The 24,882-nt window shown below is 52.3% G+C and overlaps 1 protein-coding gene across 1 annotated transcript in view; it reads right to left on the bottom strand.

The window, feature by feature from the left end:
• Window positions 1-1,382: 1,382 nt before the first annotated feature.
• LOC116938098 (eukaryotic translation initiation factor 3 subunit C-like) overlaps window positions 1,383-24,882 on the bottom strand; it is a 65,434-nt gene continuing 41,934 nt past the window's right edge. Inside the window, exons 15-20 of the mRNA XM_076057819.1 lie at window positions 22,169-22,198; window positions 17,656-17,749; window positions 16,462-16,622; window positions 9,621-9,854; window positions 3,938-4,288; window positions 1,383-2,027 (exon numbers count right to left, since the gene is read on the bottom strand). Coding sequence (XP_075913934.1) covers window positions 1,398-2,027; window positions 3,938-4,288; window positions 9,621-9,854; window positions 16,462-16,622; window positions 17,656-17,749; window positions 22,169-22,198 — 1,500 coding nt within the window. The 3' untranslated portion in view covers window positions 1,383-1,397. The remainder of the gene's footprint in view (window positions 2,028-3,937; window positions 4,289-9,620; window positions 9,855-16,461; window positions 16,623-17,655; window positions 17,750-22,168; window positions 22,199-24,882) is intronic.

The raw sequence follows: 24,882 nt of genomic DNA, 5'->3' as shown, positions 1-24,882 counted from the left end.
GTAGGCGACTATGCCATTGGGTGAGCGAGGCGAGTGGGTGAGTGAGCGAGACAGAGGGGTGAGTGAGCCGGAGGCGAGTGGGTGAGTGAGCGAGCGGGTGAGTGAGCGAGCGAGAGGGTGAGTGAGCGAGAGAGAGGGTGAGTGAGCGAGCGAGTGGGTGAGCGAGCGGGTGAGTGAGTGAGCACGTGAGTGAGCGAGAGAGAGGGTGAGTGAGCGAGCGAGAGGGTGAGTGAGCGAGAGGATGAGTGAGCGAGCAAGAGGGTGAGTGAGCGAGTGAGAGGGTGAGTGATTAAGCGATTGAGTTAGTGAGTGAGTGAGTGAGCGAGAGGGTGAGTGAGTGAGTGAGCGAGAGGGTGAGTGAATGAGCGAGAGGGTGAGTGAGCGAGTGGGTGAGCGAGTGATTAAGCGATTGGGTTAGTGAGTGAGCGAGCGAGAGGGTGAGTGAGCGAGAGGGTGAGTGAGCGAGAGGGTGAGTGAGCGAGAGGGTGAGTGAGCGAGCGAGAGGGTGAGTGAGCGAGAGGGTGAGTGAGCGAGAGGGTGAGTGAGCGAGCGAGAGTGTGAGTGAGCGAGAGGGTAAGTGAGCGAGAGGGTGAGTGAGCGAGTAGGTGAGTGAGTGAGTGAGCGAGAGGGTGAGCGAGTGGGTGAGCGAGAGGGTGAGTGAGCGAGAGGGTGAGTGAGTGAGCGAGTGGGTGAGTGAGCGAGTGGGTGAGTGAGCGAGAGGGTGAGTGAGCGAGAGGGTGAGTGAGCGAGCGAGAGGGTGAGTGAGCGAGAGGGTGAGTGAGCGAGAGGGTGAGTGAGCGAGCGAGGGTGTGAGTGAGCGAGAGGGTAAGTGAGCGAGAGGGTGAGTGAGCGAGTAGGTGAGTGAGTGAGTGAGCGAGAGGGTGAGCGAGTGGGTGAGCGAGAGGGTGAGTGAGTGAGCGACAGGGTGAGTGAGAGGGCGAGAGGCTGAGCGAGTGGGTGAGCGAAAGGGCGAGTGAGCGAGAGGGTGAGTGAGCGAGAGGGTGAGTGAGTGAGCGAGTGGGTGCGTGAGCGAGTGGGTGAGTGAGCGAGAGGGTGAGTGAGCGAGAGGGTGAGTGAGCGAGCGAGAGGGTGAGTGAGCGAGAGGGTGAGTGAGCGAGAGGGTGAGTGAGCGAGCGAGAGTGTGAGTGAGCGAGAGGGTAAGTGAGCGAGAGGGTGAGTGAGCGAGTAGGTGAGTGAGTGAGTGAGCGAGAGGGTGAGCGAGTGGGTGAGCGAGAGGGTGAGTGAGTGAGCGACAGGGTGAGTGAGAGGGCGAGAGGCTGAGCGAGTGGGTGAGCGAAAGGGCGAGTGAGCGAGAGGGTGAGTGAGCGAGAGGGTGAGTGAGTGAGCGAGTGGGTGAGTGAGCGAGTGGGTGAGAGAGCGAGAGGGTGAGCGAGTGATTAAGCGATTGGGTTAGTGAGTGAATGAGCGAGAGGGTGAGTGAGCGAGCGAGAGGGTGAGTGAGCGAGTGGGTGAGTGAGCGACAGGGTGAGTGAGAGAGCGAGAGGCTGAGCGAGTGGGTGAGCGAAAGGGCGAGTGAGCGAGAGGGTGAGTGAGCGAGAGGGTGAGTGAGTGAGCGAGAGGGTGAGTGAGTGAGCGAGAGGGTGAGTGAGGGAGTGGGTGAACGAGTGATTAAGCGATTGGGTTAGTGAGTGAATGAGCGAGAGGGTGAGTGAGTGAGTGAGCGAGAGGGTGAGTGAGCGAGTGGGTGAGCGACTGAGCGAGTGGGTGAGCGAGAGGGTGAGTGAGTGAGTGAGCGAGAGGGTGAGTGAGCGAGTGGGTGAGCGACTGAGCGAGTGGGTGAGCGACTGAGCGAGTGGGTGAGCGAGTGGGTGAGCGAGAGGGTGAGCGAGCGAGAGGGTGAGTGAGTGAGTGAGCGAGCGCTGGTGCCAGGCTATGTGTACCTGTCCCAGCAGCTCCTTGGCGCGCCCGCTGGACTGGATGTCCAGCAGTGCATTGTGAGCATCCTTGATCATTCCCTGGCGGAAGGCGCATATGCCCAACTGCACCATCGTACGGTTATACAGGATCTGTGTGCGCGAGGGGGGCGAGGGGACACAGCAGCATCATCGTCATCACCATCATCAGCAACATCGTCGTCAGCAGCATCATCAGCATCATCGTCGTCAGCAGCATCAGCAACATCATCGTCATCACCATCATCAGCAACATCGTCGTCAGCAGCATCATCAGCATTAGGAGAGTCAACACCCAACTCACTCACTCACCCACTCACTCACCAACTCACTCACCCATCCACTCACTCACTCACCAACCCACCCACCTGTCCACTCACCTTCCACCCAACTCACTCACCCACCCATCCACTCACTCACCCACCAACCCACCCATCCAATCACCTTCCATCCAACTCACTCACCCATCCACTCACCAACCCACCCATCCAATCACCTTACACCCAACTCACTCACCCATCCACTCACTCACTCACCAACCCACCCACCTATCCAATCACCTTCCACCAAACTCACTCACCCATCCACTCCCTCACTCACCAACCCACCCACCTATCCAATCACCTTCCACCAAACTTACTCACCCATACACTCACTCACTCACCAACCCACCCACCTATCCAATCACCTTCCACCAAACTCACTCACCCATCCACTCCCTCACTCACCAACCCACCCACCTATCCACTCACCTTCCACCAAACTCACTCACCCATCCACTCCCTCACTCACCAACCCACCCATCCACTCCCCGTCCACCCAACTCACTCACCCATCCACTCACTCACTCACCAACCCACCCACCTATCCACTCACCTTCCACCAAACTCACTCACCCATCTACTCACTCACTCACCAACCCACCCATCCACTCACCTTCCATCCAACTTACTCACCCATACACTCACTCACCAACCCACCCACCTATCCAATCACCTTCCACCAAACTCACTCACCCATCCACTCCCTCACTCACCAACCCACCCACCTATCCACTCACCTTCCACCCAACTCACTCACCCATCCACTCACTCACCAACCCACCCATCCACTCCCCGTCCACCCAACTTACTCACCTACTCACTCACTCACCAACCCACCCATCACCTACCCCCTCACCAACACCCCGCTCACCTGCACGAGCAGGTCTGCGTGCTGGATGTTATCCTGCAGATGGCTCATGAGTGAGGTCGTGGGCCTGGAACCAGCTCACTCACTCACTCACCTACTCACTCACACAACTCACTCACCTACCCACTCACTCACTCACTAACTCACTCACACAACTCACCCACTCACTCACCCACTCACCCACACAACTCACTCACTTACTCACCCACTCACCTACCTACTCACCTACTGACCCACTCACCCACTCACTCACCCACTCACCTACCCACTCACTCACTCACTCACCCACTCACTCACTCACCTACTCACTCACTCACCCACTCACTCACCTACTCACCCACTCACTCACTCACCTACCCACTCACTCACTCACTCACCCACTCACTCACCTACTCACTCACTCACTCACCCACTCACCCACTCACTCACCCACTCACCCACTCAACCACCCACTCACCGACTCAACCACCCACTCAACCACCCACTCAACCACCCACTCAACCACCCACTCAACCACCCACTCAACCACCCACTCAACCACCCACTCACCTACCTACTCGCCTAACCACTCACTCACCCACTCACTCACTCACCCACTCACTCACTCACCCACCCACTCACCCACCCCCTCACTCACCACCCCGCTCACTCACCTGCACGGGTGGGTCTGCGTGCTGGATGTTGTCCTGCAGGTGGCTCATGAGCATGAGGTCTCGTGCCTGGAACCAGCTCACTCACTCACTCACCTACTGACTTACTCACCTACTCACTCACCTACTCACCTACTCACTCACCCACTCACCCCCTCACTCACCAACACCCCGCTCACCCACCTGCACGGGTGGGTCTGCGTGCTGGATGTTGTCCTGCAGGTGGCTCATGAGCATGAGGTCTCGTGCCTGGAACCAGCGGTCGTGCAGCGCGTGGTGGTAGATGTGGCACAGGATGGCGCAGGTCCGGATGCGATCGCTTCGATCCTTGGCGTAGATGAACTTGCAGAGGCGGTCCATCAGCTCCGAGCTGGAGAGGCCTTCGTCGCGGTCCTCCATCACCGCAGGCCCGACACCTCCCTGCCGATTGTCGGGGTCCGTGGTCGTCGCCGGTGCGGTGGTGGCGGTGGTGGCGGTGGTGGCGGTGGTGGTGGTGGATGAACGGAGTTCGGTGGTGGCTTGGTCTCGTTCGGACTGGTGGTGATGGTGGTGTGGGCGGGGGTGGGGTGAGGGTGGGTGGTGGTGAGGTGAGTGAGGGTGGTGATGGTGGTGATGGTGAGGGTTGTAGTGAGTGAGTGAGGGTTGTGGTGGTGGTGAGTGAGGGTGGTGAGTGAGTGAGGGTGGTGGTGGTGTGGGCGGGGGTGGGGTGGGGTGAGTGAGGGTGGTGGTGGTGAGGTGAGGGTGGTGGTGGTGGGGTGAGTGAGTGAGGGTGGTGGTGAGGTGGTGAGTGAGGGTGGTGAGTGAAGGTGGTGGTGAGTGAGGGTGGTGGTGGTGAGTGAGTGAGTGTGGTGGTGGTGGTGAGGTGGTGAGTGAGTGTGATGGTGGTGTGGGGGGGGGGGGGGGTGAGTGAGGGTGGTGGTGGTGAGTGAGGGTGGTGGTGAGTGAGGGTGGTGGTGAAGGTGGTGGTGGTGAGGGTTGTGGTGGTGAGTGAGGGTGGTGGTGAGTGAGGGTGGTGGTGGTGTGGGCGGGGGTGGGGTGGGGTGAGTGAGGGTGGTCGTGGTCGGGTGGTGAGTGAGGGTGGTGGTGGTGAGGTGGTGAGTGAGGGTGGTGGTGAGTGAAGGTGGTGGTGAGTGAGGGTGGTGGTGGTGAGGGTGGTGGTGGTGAGCGAGGGTGGTGGTGAGGCGGTGAGTGAGGGTGGTGGTGGTGAGGGTGGTGGTGGTGAGGTGAGTGAGGTGGTGGTGAGGAGGTGAGTGAGGGTGGTGAGTGGGGAGGGAAGGTGGACAGTGTGGTGGTGAGGAGTGATTGTCAGAGGGTGGGTGAGTGATTGATGAGCAGACACACACAGTCAGGTACAAGCGCAAAGGCAACCACACAGACAAAGCTCCCCCAGGTAGCCCACACAGTGGCTGTAGGGGCAAGTGCTGTTAGCTAGTAGCGAGTAGCAGCACCCACACAAAAACAACCGCCATTCGCCACTAAGTGGCGGTGACGTCACCACGACGTTTGTGCCAGGCCATGTGCACCTTGAGGCCACGTGAAGTGTCGAACGCCCGCTGGCAGGAGGTCACGGGGCAGACCCAGGTGCCACGGGTCGACTGACAGATGGCTGAGATGACTGGCTGATGCACCACCTGTGCCCCCTACTGTGCCAACCTGCTGTGCTTTAGCCACCCGGCGCTCCGCTCGTTGTTGTGAGCGCCGCTCCTCCGCCCTCCGTTGTTGTTGGAGGGCGACTGCCTCCAACAGCCCAGTAGCGTCCTTCACGAGCCTCCTCCACAGAGGCCGATCTTGACACCGCTGGTACCAGTCATCGGCAAATCCACTCAGCTCCACGTCCTCCTGTACCACATCACTCCATCTCTTCTCTAGCCCGTGCCGTGCCCGTTTAGCCCCCTCGATCCGGCCGAACAAAAGCTGTTTCGGCATGCGGTGGCTGGGCATGCGGGCTACATGACCCAGCCATCGCAGCCTTGCCTGCCGGAGGAACTCACCGTTGGATTTGCGAGTTCCTCACACAATCCAGTCTGCTTAAACCCAGGATGGATCGTAGGCAGGCCAGCCTAAATGTTGCTAACCGGCGAAGATGTTCCATTAGGGGGGTCCACGTTTCGCAAGCGTAGAGAAGGGAGGGAATGACCGTGGCCGAGAAGACCTGAAGCTTAGTGCGGAGCGACAGACCAGGTAGCTTCCACACAGCGTTACGCAATCGATGAAAAGATATTGCCGCTCGACTGATTCGGAGTGAGACCTCTGCTGTTAAACCGGAGCCGGTCATGAGCACACTGCCCAGGTATGGGAAACTCTCCACTCTCTCCACAACTGCCCCATCACCGATTGGGAGTTGTGGGGGTGGAGTATCCGATGATACAAAATACCCAGGCAGGTGCTTAGTTTTGGTGGGGCTGATGGTAAGACCCCACACCTTAGTGGCACGCTCCAGTCTCAGCAGTAGTGTCTCCAACTCCTCCTCTGAGTGAGCAGCAATTATCAGGTCGTTGGCATACATAACGTGCTTGAGCAATAGGGAGCCATCCCTTGACCATACCCAGGCATCGATCAGCCTCCCATTGTATCTGTACCAGATGAAAATTCCTCCAGTACAGCTATTGAAGGCTTCACGAACTACGTGGTCAAAATAGATGTTAAATAATGTGGGAGCCAGAGGATATCCCTGTCGCACCCCAAGGTGTACAGGGAATAGCTCTGACTCCCGGCCACGTAGTTTTACCCGGGCCCGCTCACTATCATGAAGGTCCTTAATGATCGTGAGCAGAGGGTCAGGGACTCCGAAAGCACGAAGAACAACCCAGAGCCCAGACCTACTGATGGTATCATAGGCCTTGACCAGGTCAATAAAGCAGAGATTTAGGTCTTGTTGGAATTCCCTACACCTCTGCTGTAGCAGAGGGACAGAAAATATGGCATCTGTGCAGGACCGCCCTTTCCTGAAACCGCATTGGGGCTCCGCAAGCCTCTCCTCAGCGTCCCTGGCAAGGCGATGCTGAATAATCCTTGCCAGGACCTTTCCCGGCACACTGAGGAGTGAGATGCCCCTGTAGTTGTTACAGTCTGTGCGGTTCCCCTTCTTAAAAAGGGGGACCACCAGGGCATCCTTCCAATCCTGTGGAACCCGTCCAGTGGTCCAGACTGCTGTTATGATGTCACGTAGGGCAGTCTGTGCACAAACGCCACCCTCCCTCAGCATTTCGCTTGGGAGATCATCTCTGCCCGCTGCCTTTCCTGGTCTCAGACTCTGGATCGCCTTCAGTACTTCCTCAACAGATGGCACCTCAGCCAGCCACTCACAGGGGGAGACTTCTTCCAATATTTGAGGCACCGCAGCCTCAGCAGGGTCAACCACACTTTGTGCCACAATGTTTTCCTGGCTGAGGGATTTCCCCTCCCCCAGGACCTCACAGAAGTGCTCAGCAAATCTGCAAACCTGTTCCTGGGGGTCGGAGATTGGATCACCGTTCTTTCCCCAAATGATGGTAATAGGTGTGGCGCTGCAGGTTACTTTTTTATGGAGTTAGAGAGCGATTTGTGATCGCGGGCCATTGAGGCAGACTCCATTTCCTCAGCAACCCGTGATCATCCTTGCAGTGCCTCACGGCTCTCCGAACCTCTGAGTAAAGGCTGCGGTGAGCCTCATTCTCATTCTCCAACGTGGGATGCTGTAGCCGATGAGAGTGGGCCTGTCCCTTTTTCTCAGCCAGCTTGAACACCTTCTCTGTCAGCCAGGGTGTCTCTAGGGAGGTCTGAACCGTGTACCCAAAGCAGCCATTGCAGCTGCATGAACCAGTCCTAAACCTCGCTTATTTACCCTCGACATCAGGAGGAGTGGGGGGGACGATGCCAACCCCAGCCGCAAGCGATGATGAAATCTCACTTGCAACTTTCATCAGCTAGCTGAGACCAGGCCACTAAGGGTTTGTACGGGGTCCTGGGTGTACACCCACCACCAGAGTGGAAGAATGGCAGGCGCATCTTACAGATGACAAGTCGATGGTCAGAGGGCAGATCAGCTCCACGGTAGTTCCTGGTGTCAAGGACATGGGTTCACATCCGCTGGTCCATCACTACGTAGTCCAGCAGATGCTCTTGCTTGGACCCGGCATGCATCCATGATGTTGTGTGGATGCGCCGATGCCGGAACAGCGTGTCGGTAATTACAAGCCCATGGGCTGCACAAAAAACTAGCAGCCTCCTACCGTTGTTATTGAGCTGATCTGGCCCATGCCCTCCAATCACTCCAGACCAGGGTGCCAGCATCATGACCAACATGGGCATTGAAGTCACCCAACAAGATGACTCTATCCCGAGGGGCCACTTTAGCCAGCACCTGTGACAGGAGGTCATAGAAGGCATCTGACTCATCGGCTTTGCCTGCATCCCTCCATGGATGTTCGTCTTTGGCGGGGGCATAAGTAACCACGACCACCACTCCTCGCCTCCGGTTGATGGGAAGGCGAGCCCAAAGTAGCCTGGGACTTACAGCTTCCCACACCTCACCGCCACGCTCCCACGCCCCCTTCATTCATTTGTTCAAGACCCACACCCTGTTGTTTGGCAGTCTGCTGCCCCGAGTAGAGGACTGTCCACCCCTCACGGTGGCAGGAGCCAGAGCCGGTCCACCGGACCTCCTGAATACCACAGAGATCCAGGCGGTACCGGTCCAGCTCCCGACAAGAGGAGCGGCAGCCTCTCCTCCGCAGTTAGCGTTCGAACATTCCACGTGGCCACACGAAGTGGCTTTTTGTTGCTCCTGGAGGAGCCCCGAGGGCAAGGATTCAGTCTCCTGGCTCACACACAATCACACTCTCTCTCTCACAGTTTCACACAGTCACACACAGCCTCATACCCACACTCACACACTCTCACACAACAACAACCGCCATTCGCCACTAAGTGGCGGTGACATCACCACGACGCTTGCACACACACACATACACTCTCACGCACACACACACACATACACTCTCACGCACACACACACATACACTCTCACGCACACACACACACATACACTCTCACGCACACACACACACATACACTCTCACGCACACACACACTCTCACGCACACACACACATACACACTCTCACGCACACGCACACACACTCTCACGCACACACACATACACACATACACTCTCACGCACACACACACTCTCACGCACACACACACACACACTCTCACGCACACACACACATACACTCTCACGCACACACACATACACTCTCACGCACACACACACTCTCACGCACACACATATACACTCTCACGCACACACACATATACACTCTCACGCACACACACATACACTCTCACGCACACATACACACACTCTCACGCACACATACACTCACGCACACACACACACTCACAGTCACCACACAGCCGCACACACACTCACGCACACACACTCACTCTCACGCACACACAAACACACACTCTCGCACACATACACACTCACACACACTCACGTACACATACACACTCACGTACACATACACTCTCACGCACACACACACTCTCATGCACACACACACTCACGCACACACACACTCACGCACACACACTCACACACTCACAGTCACCACACAGCCGCACACACACACTCACGCACACACACACACTCTCGCACACGAACGCACTCACACTCACGTACACATACACTCTCACGCACACACACACACTCACGCACACACACACACACACTCGCACAAACACACACTCTCACGCACACACACAAACACACACTCTCACGCACAGTCCACCACACAGCCTCACACCCCCAGACCCGCTGCGACGCGGCCACACTTGAGGCTGAGTCGACCTAGAGGGAGGGGGTCCAAGCACCTCACCTTTGAGAGCTCCGCCTCCTCTTTCGGAGACTCCTCCTCCACCTCCTTCACCACCTCCTTCACCTCCTCCGTCTCCTTCACCACCTCCTTCACCACCTCCTTCCCCTCCTCCTTCACCACCTCCTTCCCCTCCTCCTTCCCCTCCTCCTTCCCCTCCTTCCCCTCCTCCTCCTTCCCCTCCTCTTTTGTCTTCTTCTCGTGGCCGAGCACTGTGGCGCGGTTGGGACGGGGAAACTACGGCGACAAGCAACAACAACAACCACAACAACCACGCTGCTGAGTCAACAACAACAACAACCACAACAACAACCACGCTGCTGAGTCAACAACAACAACAACCACAACAACAACCACGCTGCTGAGTCAACAACAACCACAACAACCACAACAACCACAACAACCACGCTGCTGAGTCAACAACAACAACAACCACGCTGCTGAGTCAACAACAACAACCACAACAACAACCATGCTGCTGATTCAACAACAACCACAACAACAACCACAACAACCACAACAACCGCAACAACCACAACAACAACAACCACGCTGCTGAGTCAACAACAACAACAACAACCACGCTGCTGAGTCAACAACAACAACAACCACAACAACCACAACAACCACGCTGCTGAGTCAACAACAACAACAACCACAACAACAACCACGCTGCTGAGTCAACAACAACAACCACAACAACAACCATGCTGCTGATTCAACAACAACCACAACAACAACCACAACAACCACAACAACCGCAACAACCACAACAACAACAACCACGCTGCTGAGTCAACAACAACAACAACAACCACAACAACCACGCTGCTGAGTCAACAACAACAACAACCACAACAACAACCACGCTGCTGAGTCAACAACAACAACCACAACAACAACCACGCTGCTGATTCAACAACAACCACAACAACAACCACAACAACCACAACAACCACAACAACAACCAGGCTGCTGAGTCAACAACAACAACAACCACAACAACCACAACAACCACGCTGCTGAGTCAACAACAACCACAACAACCACAACAACCACAACAACCACGCTGCTGAGTCAACAACAACAACAACCACGCTGCTGAGTCAACAACAACAACAACCACGCTGCTGAGTCAACAACAACAACCACAACAACAACCACGCTGCTGAGTCAACAACAACAACAACCACAACAACAACAACAACCACCACAACAACCACGCTGCTGAGTCAACAACAACAACAACCACGCTGCTGAGTCAACAACGACAACAACCACAACAACCACGCTGCTGAGTCAACAACAACAACAACCACAACCACAACAACCACAACAACCACAACAACATTCATCATCGCGAAGTTTTGACTACAACACAAGCACAATCATCATCAGCTGTAAAAATCGCTGTGGTTCCTTTCTGTGGCTTTCACACCCTGACGATGATGATTGCTGATTTGTGTTGCAGGAGAAACGTCGTGAGAATTTTATTGTTTTATATTTTTATAATGTTATTGTTTTATATTTTTATTATTTTATTGGTTCATATTTTTATTATTTTATTGGTTCATATTTTTATTATTTTATTGTTTTATTGTTTTATATTTTTATTGTTTTATATTTTTATTATGTTATTCTTGCTGTGGTTTTCACACCCTGACGATGATGATTGCTGATTTGTGTTGCAGGAGAAACGTCGTGAGGATTTTATTGTTTTATATTTGTATTATTTTATTGTTTTATATTTTTATTATTTTATTGGTTCATATTTTTATTATTTTATTGTTTTATATTTTTATTATTTTATTGGTTTATATTTTTATTATTTTATTGGTTTATATTTTTATTATTTTATTGTTTCATATTTTTATTATTTTATTGTTTTATATTTTTTATTATTTTATTGTTTTATATTTTTATTATTTTATTGTTTTATATTTTTATTGTTTTATATTTTTAGTATGTTATTCTTGCTGTGGTTTTCACACCCTGATGATGATGATTGCTGATTTGTGTTGCAGGAGAAACGTCGTGAGGATTTTATTGTTTTATATTTTTATTATTTTATTGTTTTATATTTTTATTATTTTATTGGTTCATATTTTTATTATTTTATTGGTTCATATTTTAATTATTTTATTGGTTCATATTTTTATTATTTTATTGTTTTATATTTTTATTATGTTATTGTTTTATATTTTTATTATTTTATTGTTTTATATTTTTATTATGTTATTCTTGCTGTGGTTTTCACACCCTGATGATGATGATTGCTGCTTTGTGTTGCAGTAGAAACGTCGTGAGGATTTTATTGTTTTATATTTTTATTATTTTATTGTTTCATATTTTTATTATTTTATTGTTTTATATTTTTATTATTTTATTGTTTTATATTTTTATTATTTTATTGTTTTATATTTTTATTGTTTTATATTTTTATTATTTTATTCTTGCTGTGGTTTTCACACCCTGACGATGATGATTGTTGATTTGTGTTGCAGGAGAAACGTCGCGAGAATTTTATTGTTTTATATTTTTATTATTTTGTTTTATATTTTTATTATTTTATTGTTTTATATTTTTATTATGTTATTCTTGCTGTGGTTTTCACACCCTGACGATGATGATTGCTGATTTGTGTTGCAGGAGAAACGTCGCGAGAATTTTATTGTTTTATATTTTTATTATTTTATTGTTTTATATTTTTATTATTTTATTGTTTTATATTTTTATTGTTTTATATTTTTATTATTTTATTCTTGCTGTGGTTTTCACACCCTGACGATGATGATTGCTGATTTGTGTTGCAGGAGAAACGTCGTGAGAATTGTATTGTTTTATATTTTTGTTGTTTTATATTTTTATTATTTTATTGTTTTATATTTTTATTATTTTCTTGTTTTATATTTTTATTATTTTATTGTTTTATATTTTTATTATTTTATTGATTCATATTTTTATTATGTTATTCTTGCTGTGGTTTTCACACCCTGACGATGATGATGATTGCTGATTTGTGTTGCAGTAGAAATGTCGTGAGAATTTTATTGTTTTATAGTTTTATTATTTTATTGTTTTATAGTTTTATTATTTTATTGGTTTATAGTTTTATTATTTTATTGTTTTATATTTTTATTATTTTATATTTTTATTATTTTATTGGTTCATATTTTTATTATTTTATTGTTTTATATTTTTATTATTTTATTGTTTTATATTTTTATTATTTTATTGTTTTATATTTTTATTATTTTATTGTTTTATATTTTTATTATTATTTTATTTTGCTGTGGTTTTCACACCCTGACGATGATGATTGCTGATTTGTGTTGCAGGAGAAACGTCGTGAGAATTTTATTGTTTTATAGTTTTATTATTTTATTGTTTTATATTTTTATTATTTTATTGGTTCATATTTTTATTATTTTATTGGTTCATATTTTTTTTATTTTATTGTTTATATTTTTATTATTTTATTGTTTTAGATTTTTATTATGTTATTGTTTTATATTTTTATTATGTTATTGTTTTATATTTTTGTTATTTTATTGTTTTATATTTTTATTATTTTATTGTTTTATATTTTTATTATTTTATTGTTTTATATTTTTATTGTTTTATATTTTTATTATGTTATTGTTTCCCCATCTTACGTGGTGGTGACTTTTACTGAAAGAACCAAGAATAATAATTTTATTGTTTAACAATAATTTTATTGTTTATATTTTTATTATTTTATTGTTTCCCTGTCTTACGTGGTGGTGACTTTTACCGAAAGAACCAAGAATAATATTTTTATTGTTTTACAATAATTTTATTGTTTTATATTTTTATTATTTTATTGTTTCCCTGTCTTACGTGGTGGTGACTTTACCGAAAGAACCAAGAATAATAATTTTATTGTTTTACAATAATTTTATAGTTTTATATTTTTATTATTTCATTGTTTCCCTGTCTAACGTGGTGGTGACTTTTACCGGAAGAACCAAGAATATGAATCATCCCTGCAGTCACGAAAGCTTTAAATCACTATTGTAGTAGTTGTTGGTGTACTATAATAAGTACAGGCTGTTTAAAAAAAAGATTGACCCAATTTGAAATCCCCAAATCTCCACAACCACGAACCGCCCATGAATGAAACTTTTTCCCAATGTTGATTTTAAGGTTCATTGACTGCAGGGATCAATACTCTTTGGTTATTTCGGTAAAGTCACCACATAGTTGGTGGAAAATAAATCACGACAAAAGGTTTGAAAAACTTTTTCAAAAAAGTACTACTATAGTTGTATTACTAGAGTACTACCACTATAGTACCAGTACTATAGCCAGTACTATAGTCACCTGTGGGGTCGTGGAGTAGTCAAACTTGTAGTACGTGTGCGGTGTGGTGTAGTAGTACTACTACTATAGTAGTATTACTAGAGTAATACTACTATAGTACTAGTACTATAGTACTACTACTATAGTAGTATTACTAGAGTACTACCACTGTAGTACCAGTACTATAGTCACCTGTGGGGTCGTGGAGTAGTCAAACTTGTAGTACGTGTGCAGTGTGGTGTAGTAGTACTACTACTATAGTACTAGTACTATAGTAGTAGTAGTACTCTAGTAATAGTACCAGTACTATAGTCACCTGTGGGGTCGTGGAGTAGTCAAACTTGTAGTACGTGTGCAGTGTGGTGGTACTAGTACTATAGTAATAGTACCAGTACTATAGTAATAGTACCAGTACTATAGTAATAGTACCAGTACTATAGTCACCTGTGGGGTCGTGGAGTAGTCAAACTTGTAGTACGTGTGCAGTGCGGTGGTACTAGTACTATAGTAATAGTATCAGTACTATAGTAATAGTACTAGTACTATAGTAATAGTACCAGTACTATAGTAATAGTACCAGTACTATAGTAATAGTACCAGTACTATAGTCACCTGTGGGGTCGTGGAGTAGTCAAACTTGTAGTACGTGTGCAGTGTGGTGGTAGTACTACTACTATAGTAATAGTACCAGTACTATAGTAATAGTACCAGTACTATAGTCACCTGTGGGGTCGTGGAGTAGTCAAACTTGTAGTACGTGTGCAGTGTGGTGGTGGTACTAGTACTAGAGTAATAGTACCAGTACTATAGTACCAGTACTATAGTAATCGTACCAGTACTATAGTCACCTGTGGGGTCGTGGAGTAGTCAAACTTGTAGTACGTGTGCAGTGCGGTGGTACTAGTACTATAGTAATAGTATCAGTACTATAGTAATAGTACTAGTACTATAGTAATAGTACCAGTACTATAGTAATAGTACCAGTACTATAGTAATAGTACCAGTACTATAGTCACCTGTGGGGTCGTGGAGTAGTCAAACTTGTAGTACGTGTGCAGTGTGGTGGTGGTACTAGTACTATAGTAATAGTACCAGTACTATAGTCACCTGTGGGGTCGTGGAGTAGTCAAACTTGTAGTACGTGTGCAGTGTGGTGGTGGTACTAGTGCTATAGTAATAGTACCAGTACTATAGTAATAGTACCAGTACTATAGTCACCTGTGGGGTCGTGGAGTAGTCAAACTTGTAGTACGTGTGCAGTGTGGTGGTAGTACTAGTACTACCACTATAGTACCAGTACTATAGTCACCTGTGGGGTCGTGGAGTAGTCAAACTTGTAGTACGTGTGCAGTGTGGTGGTGGTACTAGTACTATAGTAATAGTACCAGTACTATAGTCACCTGTGGGGTCGTGGAGTAGTCAAACTTGTAGTACGTGTGCAGTGTGGTGGTGGTACTAGTGCTATAGTAATAGTACCAGTACTATAGTAATAGTACCAGTACTATAGTCACCTGTGGGGTCGTGGAGTAGTCAAACTTGTAGTACGTGTGCAGTGTGGTGGTAGTACTAGTACTATAGTAATAGTACCAGTACTATAGTAATAGTACCAGTACTATAGTAATAGTACCAGTACTATAGTCACCTGTGGGGTCGTGGAGTAGTCAAACTTGTAGTACGTGTGCAGTGTGGTGGTGGTAGTACTACTACTATAGTACTAGTACTATAGTAGTATTACTAGAGTAATAGTACCAGTACTATAGTAATAGTACCAGTACTATAGTCACCTGTGGGGTCGTGGAGTAGTCAAACTTGTAGTACGTGTGCAGTGTGGTGGTGGTACTAGTACTACCACTATAGTACCAGTACTATAGTCACCTGTGGGGTCGTGGAGTAGTCAAACTTGTAGTACGTGTGCAGTGTGGTGGTGGTACTAGTACTATAGTTATAGTACCAGTACTATAGTAATAGTACCAGTACTATAGTCACCTGTGGGGTCGTGGAGTAGTCAAACTTGTAGTACGTGTGCAGTGTGGTGGTGGTACTAGTACTATAGTAATAGTACCAGTACTATAGTAATAGTACCAGTACTATAGTAATAGAACCAGTACTATAGTAATAGTACCAGTACTATAGTCACCTGTGGGGTCGTGGAGTAGTCAAACTTGTAGTACGTGTGCAGTGTGGTGGTGGTACTAGTACTACCACTATAGTACCAGTACTATAGTCACCTGTGGGGTCGTGGAGTAGTCAAACTTGTAGTACGTGTGCAGTGTGGTGGTGGTACTAGTACTAGAGTAATAGTACCAGTACTATAGTAATAGTACCAGTACTATAGTCACCTGTGGGGTCGTGGAGTAGTCAAACTTGTAGTACGTGTGCAGTGTGGTGGTGGCACTAGTACTATAGTAATAGTACCAGTACTATAGTCACCTGTGGGGTCGTGGAGTAGTCAAACTTGTAGTACGTGTGCAGTGTGGTGGTGGTACTAGTACTATAGTAATAGTACCAGTACTATAGTCACCTGTGGGGTCGTGGAGTAGTCAAACTTGTAGTACGTGTGCAGGACTCGCCGGAGGTAGCAGCGGCAAATCTCGTCGGGGCTCCCACGGTCCTCAAGGTAACGTTGCAGCCGGCGGATGCAGAGAGAAACACGGCCCTCATCCTTCAGGTGGTCCACATACTCTGTGGGGGGAAGGTGGGGGGGGAGAGTGGGGGGAGAGTGGGGGGAGAGTGGGGGGAGAGTGGGGGGAGAGTGGGGGGAGAGTGGGGGGAGAGAGAGAGAGAGAGGGTGAGTAAGACAGTCAACTCATGGAGAGAGAAACACGGCCCTCATCCTTCAGGTGGTCCACATACTCTGTGGGGGGAAGGTGGGGGGAGAGTGGGGGGAGAGTGGGGGGGAGAGTGGGGGGAGAGTGGGGGGAGAGTGGGGAGGGAGAGTGGGGAGGGAGAGTGGGGAGGGAGAGTGGGGAGGGAGAGCGGACAGGTGAGTGAGTGGATGAGGGTGATTGAGTGGATGAGCGGGTGGGCGAGTGAGTGAGCGAGTGGGTTAGCGAGTGGGTGAGTGAGTGGGTGAGTGAGCGGGTGGGAGAGTAAGTGGGCGAGTAGGTGAGTGAGTGGGTGGGCGAGTGGGTGAGTGAGCGAGCGGGTGGGTGAGCGAGCGGGTGGGTGAGCGAGCGTGTGAGCAATTGAGCGAGCGAGTGGGTGAGTGGGCGAGTGGTGATGGTGAGTGGGTTGAGTTAGTGGGTGAGTGAGTAGGCAAGCAAGTGGGTGAGTGGCTGAGTGAGTGACTGAGCAAGTGTGTGAGTGCCTGAGTGGGTGACTGAGCGGGTGGGTGAGCGCGTGAGTGGGTGACTGAGCGGGTGGGTGAGTGAGGGAGCGTCTCGTCTTGAGTGAGCGGGTGAGTGAGCGGGTGAGCGAGTGAGTGGGTGAGTGAGCGGGTGAGCGAGCGGGTGAGCGAGCGAGTGGGCGAGTGAGTGGGTGAGTGAGCGGGTGAGCGAGCGGGTGAGCGAGTGAGTGGGTGAGTGAGCGGGTGAGCGAGCGGGTGAGCGTGTGAGTGGATGACTGAGCGGGTGAATGAGTGAGTGAGGGAGCGTCTCGTCTTGAGTGAGCGAGTGAGTGGGTGAGTGAGCGGGTGAGCGAGTGAGTGGGTGAGTGAGCGGGTGAGCGAGTGAGTGGGTGAGTGAACGGGTGAACGAGGGGGTGAGCGAGCCCTCACCCTGGGAGTGAGCGTCCGCGTTCTGCATTATCTTGGTGAACTCCTCATCCATCCGCTCCACCAGGCTCAAGATGCAGCCTCTCACTCGCAGCGGCTACACACAGAGACACACACACAGATATACACACACAGACACACACACAGATATATATACAAACACACACACAGACATACACAGACACACACAGAGATACACACACAGACGCACACACACACACACAGATACACACACACACAGATACACACACACACAGATACACACACACAAAGACACACACAAACACACACAAAGATACACACACAGACAAACACACACAGAGATACACACACAAACACACACAAACACACACACAGCACACACACACAGATACAGACACACACAGAGACACACACACACCTTAACTTAACACTTCACTTACGACGTTATTGAAGTGTTGGTGTAGGGGGGGATGGTGTAGGGGGGGATGGTGTAGGGGGTGATGGTGTAGGGGGTGATGGTGTAGGGGGGATGGTGTAGTGGGGGATGGTGTAGGGGGTGATGGTGTAGGGGGGGATGGTGTAGGGGGTGATGGTGTAGGGGGGATGGTGTAGGGGGTGATGGTGTAGGGGGGGGATGGTGTAGGGGGGATGGTGTAGTGGGGGATGGTGTAGGGGGTGATGGTGTAGGGGGGATGGTGTAGTGGGGTGATGGTGTAGGGGGGGATGGTGTAGGGGGTGATGGTGTAGGGGGTGATGGTGTAGGGGGGGATGGTGTAGGGGGGGATGGTGTAGGGGGGGATGGTGTAGGGGTGATGGTGTAGGGGTGATGGTGTAGGGGTGATGGTGTAGGGGGGGATGGTGTAGGGGGTGATGGTGTAGGGGGGGATGGTGTAGGGGGGGATGGTGTAGGGGTGATGGTGTAGGGGGGATGGTGTAGTGGGGGATGGTGTAGGGGGTGATGGTGTAGGGGGGGATGGTGTAGTGGGGGATGGTGTAGGGGGTGATGGTGTAGGGGGTGATGGTGTAGGGGGGGATGGTGTAGGGGGTGATGGTGTAGGGGGGATGGTGTAGGGGGTGATGGTGTAGGGGGGATAGTGTAGGGGTGGATGGTGTAGGGGTGATGGTGTAGGGGGTGATGGTGTAGGGGGTGATGGTGTAGGGGGTGACGGTGTAGGGGGTGACGGTGTAGGGGGTGACGGTGTAGGGGGGGATGGTGTAGGGGGGGGATGGTGGAGGGGGGTGATGGTGTAGGGGTGATGGTGTAGGGATGATGGTGTAGGGGTGGATGGTGTAGGGGGGGGATGGTGTAGGGGTGATGGTGTAGGAGTGATGGTGTAGGGGGGATGGTGTAGTGGGGGATGGTGTAGGGGGGGATGGTGTAGGGGTGATGGTGTAGGGGGTGATGGTGTAGGGGTGATGGTGTAGGGGGTGATGGTGTAGGGGGTGATGGTGTAGGGGGGATGGTGTAGGGGTGATGGTGTAGGGGGGGATGGTGGAGGGGTGATGGTGGAGGGGGGATGGTGTAGGGGTGATGGTGTAGGGGTGATGGTGTAGGGGGTGATGGTGTAGGGGGGGATGGTGTAGGGGATGATGGTGTAGGGGTGATGGTGTAGGGGGTGATGGTGTAGGGGGGATGGTGTAGGGGGGATGGTGTAGGGGTGATGGTGTAGGGGGGATGGTGTAGGGGTGATGGTGTCGGGGGGGATGGTGTAGGGGTGATGGTGTAGGGGTGATGGTGTAGGGAGGGATGGTGTAGGGGGGGATGGTGTAGGGGTGATGGTGTAGGGGTGATGGTGTAGGGGGGTGATGGTGTAGTGGGGGATGGTGTAGGGGGTGATGGTGTAGGGGGGGATGGTGTAGGGGGGATGGTGTAGGGGTGATGGTGGTGTAGGGGGGATGGTGTAGGGGGTGATGGTGTAGGGGTGATGGTGTAGGGGGGGATGGTGTAGGGAGGGATGGTGTAGGGGTGATGGTGGTGTAGGGGGGATGGTGTAGGGGGTGATGGTGTAGGGGGGATGGTGTAGGGGGTGATGGTGTAGGGGTGATGGTGGTGTAGGGGGGATGGTGTAGGGGTGATGGTGTAGGGGTGGGGTGTAGGGGGGGGATGGTGTAGGGGGGATGGTGTAGGGGTGATGGTGTAGGGGTGATGGTGTAGGGGTGGGGTGTAGGGGGGTGATGGTGTAGGGGGTGATGGTGTAGGGGGTGATGGTGTAGGGGGGATGGTGTAGGGGTGATGGTGTAGGGGGGGATGGTGGAGGGGTGATGGTGGAGGGGGGATGGTGTAGGGGTGATGGTGTAGGGGTGATGGTGTAGGGGGTGATGGTGTAGGGGGGGATGGTGTAGGGGTGATGGTGGTGTAGGGGGGATGGTGTAGGGGGTGATGGTGTAGGGGGTGATGGTGTAGGGGATGATGGTGTAGGGGTGATGGTGTAGGGGGTGATGGTGTAGGGGTGATGGTGTAGGGGGGATGGTGTAGGGGTGATGGTGTAGGGGGGATGGTGTAGGGGTGATGGTGTCGGGGGGGATGGTGTAGGGGTGATGGTGTAGGGGTGATGGTGTAGGGAGGGATGGTGTAGGGGGGGATGGTGTAGGGGTGATGGTGTAGGGGTGATGGTGTAGGGGGGTGATGGTGTAGTGGGGGATGGTGTAGGGGGTGATGGTGTAGGGGGGGATGGTGTAGGGGGGATGGTGTAGGGGTGATGGTGTAGGGGGGGATGGTGTAGGGGGTGATGGTGTAGGGGTGATGGTGTAGGGGGGGATGGTGTAGGGAGGGATGGTGTAGGGGTGATGGTGGTGTAGGGGGGATGGTGTAGGGGGTGATGGTGTAGGGGGTGATGGTGTAGGGGTGGGGTGTAGGGGGGGGATGGTGTAGGGGGGATGGTGTAGGGGTGATGGTGTAGGGGTGATGGTGTAGGGGTGGGGTGTAGGGGGGTGATGGTGTAGGGGGGATGGTGTAGGGGGTGATGGTGTAGGGGGTGATCATGTAGGTGGGGATGGTGTAGGGGGGGATGGTGTAGGGGGGGATGGTGTAGGGGTGATGGTGTAGGGGGTGATGGTGTAGGGGGTGATCGTGTAGGGGGTGATGGTGTAGGGGTGATGGTGTAGGGGGGGGATGGTGGAGGGGGTGATGGTGTAGGGGGGGGGATGGTGTAGGGGTGATGGTGTAGTGGGGGATGGTGTAGGGGGGCTGGTGTAGGGGGGATGGTGTAGGGGGGATGGTGTAGGGGTGATGGTGTAGGGGGGGGGATGGTGGAGGGGGTGATGGTGGAGGGGGGATGGTGTAGGGGTGATGGTGTAGGGGGGATGGTGTAGGGGTGATGGTGTAGGGGTGATGGTGGTGTAGGGGGGATGGTGTAGGGGGGGATGGTGTAGGGGGGGGGATGGTGTAGGGGGGGGGATGGTGGAGGGGGTGATGGTGTAGGGGGGGGGATGGTGTAGGGGGGATGGTGTAGGGGGTGATGGTGTAGGGGGTGATGGTGTAGGGGGTGATGGTGTAGGGGTGGGGTGTAGGGGGGGGATGGTGTAGGGGGGATGGTGTAGGGGTGATGGTGTAGGGGTGATGGTGTAGGGGTGATGGTGTAGTGGGGGATGGTGTAGGGGTGATGGTGGTGTAGGGGTGATGGTGTAGGGGTGATGGTGGTGTAGGGGGTGATGGTGTAGGGGTGATGGTGTAGGGGGGGGATGGTGTAGGGGGGGGGGGATGGTGTAGTGGGGGATGGTGTAGGGGTGATGGTGGTGTAGGGGGTGATGGTGTAGGGGTGATGGTGGTGTAGGGGGTGATGGTGTAGGGGGGGGATGGTGTAGGGGGGGATGGTGTAGGGGAGATGGTGTAGGGGGGATGGTGTAGGGGTGATGGTGTAGTGGGGGATGGTGTAGGGGGGGATGGTGTAGTGGGGGATGGTGTAGGGGTGATGGTGTAGGGGGATGGTGTAGGGGGGGGTGATGGTGTAGGGGGGTGATGGTGTAGGGGGGATGGTGTAGGGGGATGGTGTAGGGGGGATGGTGTAGGGGGTGATGGTGTAGGGGGATGGTGTAGGGGGGATGGTGTAGGGGGTGATGGTGTAGGGTGGGGGATGGTGTAGGGGTGATGGTGTAGGGGGGTGATGGTGTAGGGGGGATGGTGTAGTGGGGGATGGTGTAGGGGTGATGGTGTCGGGGGGGATGGTGTAGGGGTGATGGTGTAGGGGGTGATGGTGTAGGGGTGATGGTGTAGGGGGGATGGTGTAGGGGGGATGGTGTAGGGGTGATGGTGTAGGAGGTGATGGTGTAGGGGGTGATGGTGTAGGGGGTGATGGTGTAGGGGTGATGGTGTAGGGGGGGATGGTGTAGGGGGCATGGTGTAGGGGGGATGGTGTAGGGGGGATGGTGTAGGGGGGGGATGGTGTAGGGGGTGGACGGTGTAGGGGTGATGGTGGTGTAGGGGTGATGGTGTAGGGGTGATGGTGTAAAGGTGGGGTGTAGGGGGTGATGGTGTAGGGGGTGATGGTGTAGGGGGTGGACGGTGTAGGGGTGATGGTGTAGTGGGGGTGTGTACCTGGTCCAGGTTGGTGATGTTCTCAGGCTCCTCAGCAGATGGACGTGCACACAGACACACGGACACAATGCGGGCATTTAGACAGACGTGTCTCTGTGTGTCTGTGTGCCTCTGTGTCTCTCTACGCGTGTCTCTGTGTCTCTCTACCCGTGTCTGTGTCTCTCCACCCGTGTCTCTGTGTCTCTCCACCCGTGTCTCTGTGTCTCTCCACCCGTGTCTCTGTGCTTCTCCACCCGTGTCTCTGTCTCTCCACCCGTGTCTCTGCGTCTCTCTACCCGTGTCTCTGTCTCTCCACCCATGTCTCTCCACCTGTGTCTCTGTCTCTCTCCCCATGTCTCTGTGTCTCTCCACCCGTGTCTCTGTGTCTCTCCACCCGTGTCTCTGTGTCTCTCCACCCGTGTCTCTGTGTCTCTCCACCCGTGTCTCTGTGTCTCTTCACCCGTGTCTCTGTGTCTCTCCACCCGTGTCTCTGTCTCTCTCCCCGTGTCTCTGTGTCTCTCCACCCGTGTCTCTGTGTCTCTCCACCCGTGTCTCTGTGTCTCTCCACCCGTGGCTGTCTCTCCACCCGTGTCTCTCTCCCCGTGTCTCTGTGTCTCTCCACCCGTGTGGCTGTGTCTCTCCACCCGTGTCTCTGTGTCTCTCCACCCGTGTCTCTGTGTCTCTCCACCCGTGTGTCTGTGTCTCTCCACCCGTGTCTCTGTGTCTCTCCACCCGTGTCTCTGTGTCTCTCCTCGTGTCTCTGTGTCTCTCCACCCGTGTCTCTGTCTCTCTCCCCGTGTCTCTGTCTCTCTCCCCGTGTCTCTCCACCCGTATCTCTGTCTTTCTCCCCATGTCTCTGTATCTCTCCACCCATGTCTCTCTCCCCGTGTCTCTCTCTCCCCGTGTCTCTCCCCGTGTGTCTCTCTCTCCCCGCGTCACTCTCTCCCCGTGTCTCTCTCTCCCCGTGTCGCTCTCTCCCCGTGTCTCTCTCCACCCGTGTCTCTCTCTCCCCGTGTCTCTCTACCCGTGTCTCTGTCTCTCTCCCCATGTCGCTGTGTCTCTCCACCCGTGTCTCTGTGTCTCTCCACCCGTGTCTCTGTCTCTCCACCTGTCTCTCCACCCGTGTCTCTGTCTCTCTACCCGTGTCTCTGTGTCTCTCCACCCGTGTCTCTCTCTCTCCCCGTGTCTCTCTCTTCCCGTGTCTCTCTCTCTCCCCGTGTCTCTCTCTCTCCCCGTGTCTCTCTCTCCCCGTGTCTCTCTCTCCCCACGTCTCTCTCCCCCCGTGTCTCTCTCCCCCCGTGTCTCTCTCTCTACCCGTGTTTCTCTCTCTCCCCGTGTCTCTCTCTCTGCCCGTGTCTCTCTCTCCCCGTGTCTCTCTCTCCCCGTGTCTCTCTCTCCCCGTGTCTCTCTCTCCCCGTGTCTCTCTCTCCCCGTGTCTCTCTCTCCCCGTGTCTCTCTCTCCCCGTGTCTCTCTCTCCCCGTGTCTCTCTCTCTCCCCGTGTCTCTCTCTCCCCGTGTCTCTCTCTCCCCGTGTCTCTCTCTCCCCGTGTCTCTCTCTCTCCGTGTCTCTCTCTCCCCGTGTGTCTCTCTCCCCGTGTGTCTCTCTCCCCGTGTCTCTCTCTCCCCGTGTGTCTCTCTCCCCGTGTCTCTCTCTCCCTGTGTCTCTATCTCCCCGTGTTTCTCTCTCCCCGTGTCTCTCTCTCCCCGTGTCTCTTTCTGACCGTGTCTCTCTCCCCATGTCTCTCTCTCTCCCCGTGTCTCTCTCTCTCCCCGTGTCTCTCTCTCCCCGTGTCTCTCTCTCCCCGTGTGTCTCTCTCTCCCCGTGTCTCTCTCTCCTCGTGTCTCTCTCTCTCCCCGTGTCTCTCTCTCTCTGCCCGTGTTTCTCTCTCTCTCTCCCCCTGTCTCTCTCTCCCCGTGTCTCTCTCTCCCCGTGTCTCTCTCTCCCCGTGTCTCTCTCTCCCCGTGTGTCTCTCTCTCCCCGTGTGTCTCTCTCTCCCCGTGTCTCTCTCTCTCCCCGTGTTTCTCTCTCTCCCCGCGTCTCTCTCTCTCTCTCCCCGTGTCTCTCTCTCCCCGTGTCTCTCTCTCCCCGTGTCTCTCTCTCTCCCCGTGTCTCTCTCTCTCCCCGTGTCTCTCTCTCTCCCCGTGTCTCTCTCTCCCCGCGTCTCTCTCTCTCCCCGTGCCTCTCTCTCTCCCCGTGTCTCTCTCTCCCCGTGTGTCTCTCTCTCCCCATGTCTCTCTCTCTCCCCGTCTCTCTCTCTCTCTCTCTCCCCCTGCCTCTCTCTCCCCCTGCCTCTCTCTCCCCGTGTCTCTCTCTGCCCGTGTCTCTCTCTCTCCCCGTGTGTCTCTCTCTCCCCGTGTTTCTCTCTCTCCCCGCGTCTCTCTCTCTCTCTCTCCCCGTGTCTCTCCCTCTCTCCCCGTGTCTCTCTCTCTCCCCGTGTCTCTCTCTCTCCCCGTGTCTCTCTCTCTCCCCGTGTGTCTCTCTCTCCCCGTGTCTCTCTCTCTCCCCGTGTCTCTCTCTCCCCGTGTCTCTCTCTCTCTCCCCGTGTCTCTCTCTCCCCGTGTGTCTCTCTCTCCCCATGTCTCTCTCTCTCCCCGTGTCTCTCTCTCTCTCTCCCCCTGCCTCTCTCTCCCCGTGTCTCTCTCTGCCCGTGTCTCTCTCTCTCCCCGTGTGTCTCTCTCTCCCCGTGTCTCTCTCTCTCCCCGTGTGTCTCTCTCTCCCCGTGTCTCTCTCTCTC

Source organism: Petromyzon marinus, chromosome 84, assembly GCF_048934315.1.
Source record: "Petromyzon marinus isolate PM22_M1 ecotype Great Lakes invasive population chromosome 84, UKy_Petmar_22M1.pri1.0, whole genome shotgun sequence".
Taxonomy (NCBI): domain Eukaryota; kingdom Metazoa; phylum Chordata; class Hyperoartia; order Petromyzontiformes; family Petromyzontidae; genus Petromyzon; species Petromyzon marinus.
This window is presented reverse-complemented; position numbering and strand designations above follow the sequence as displayed.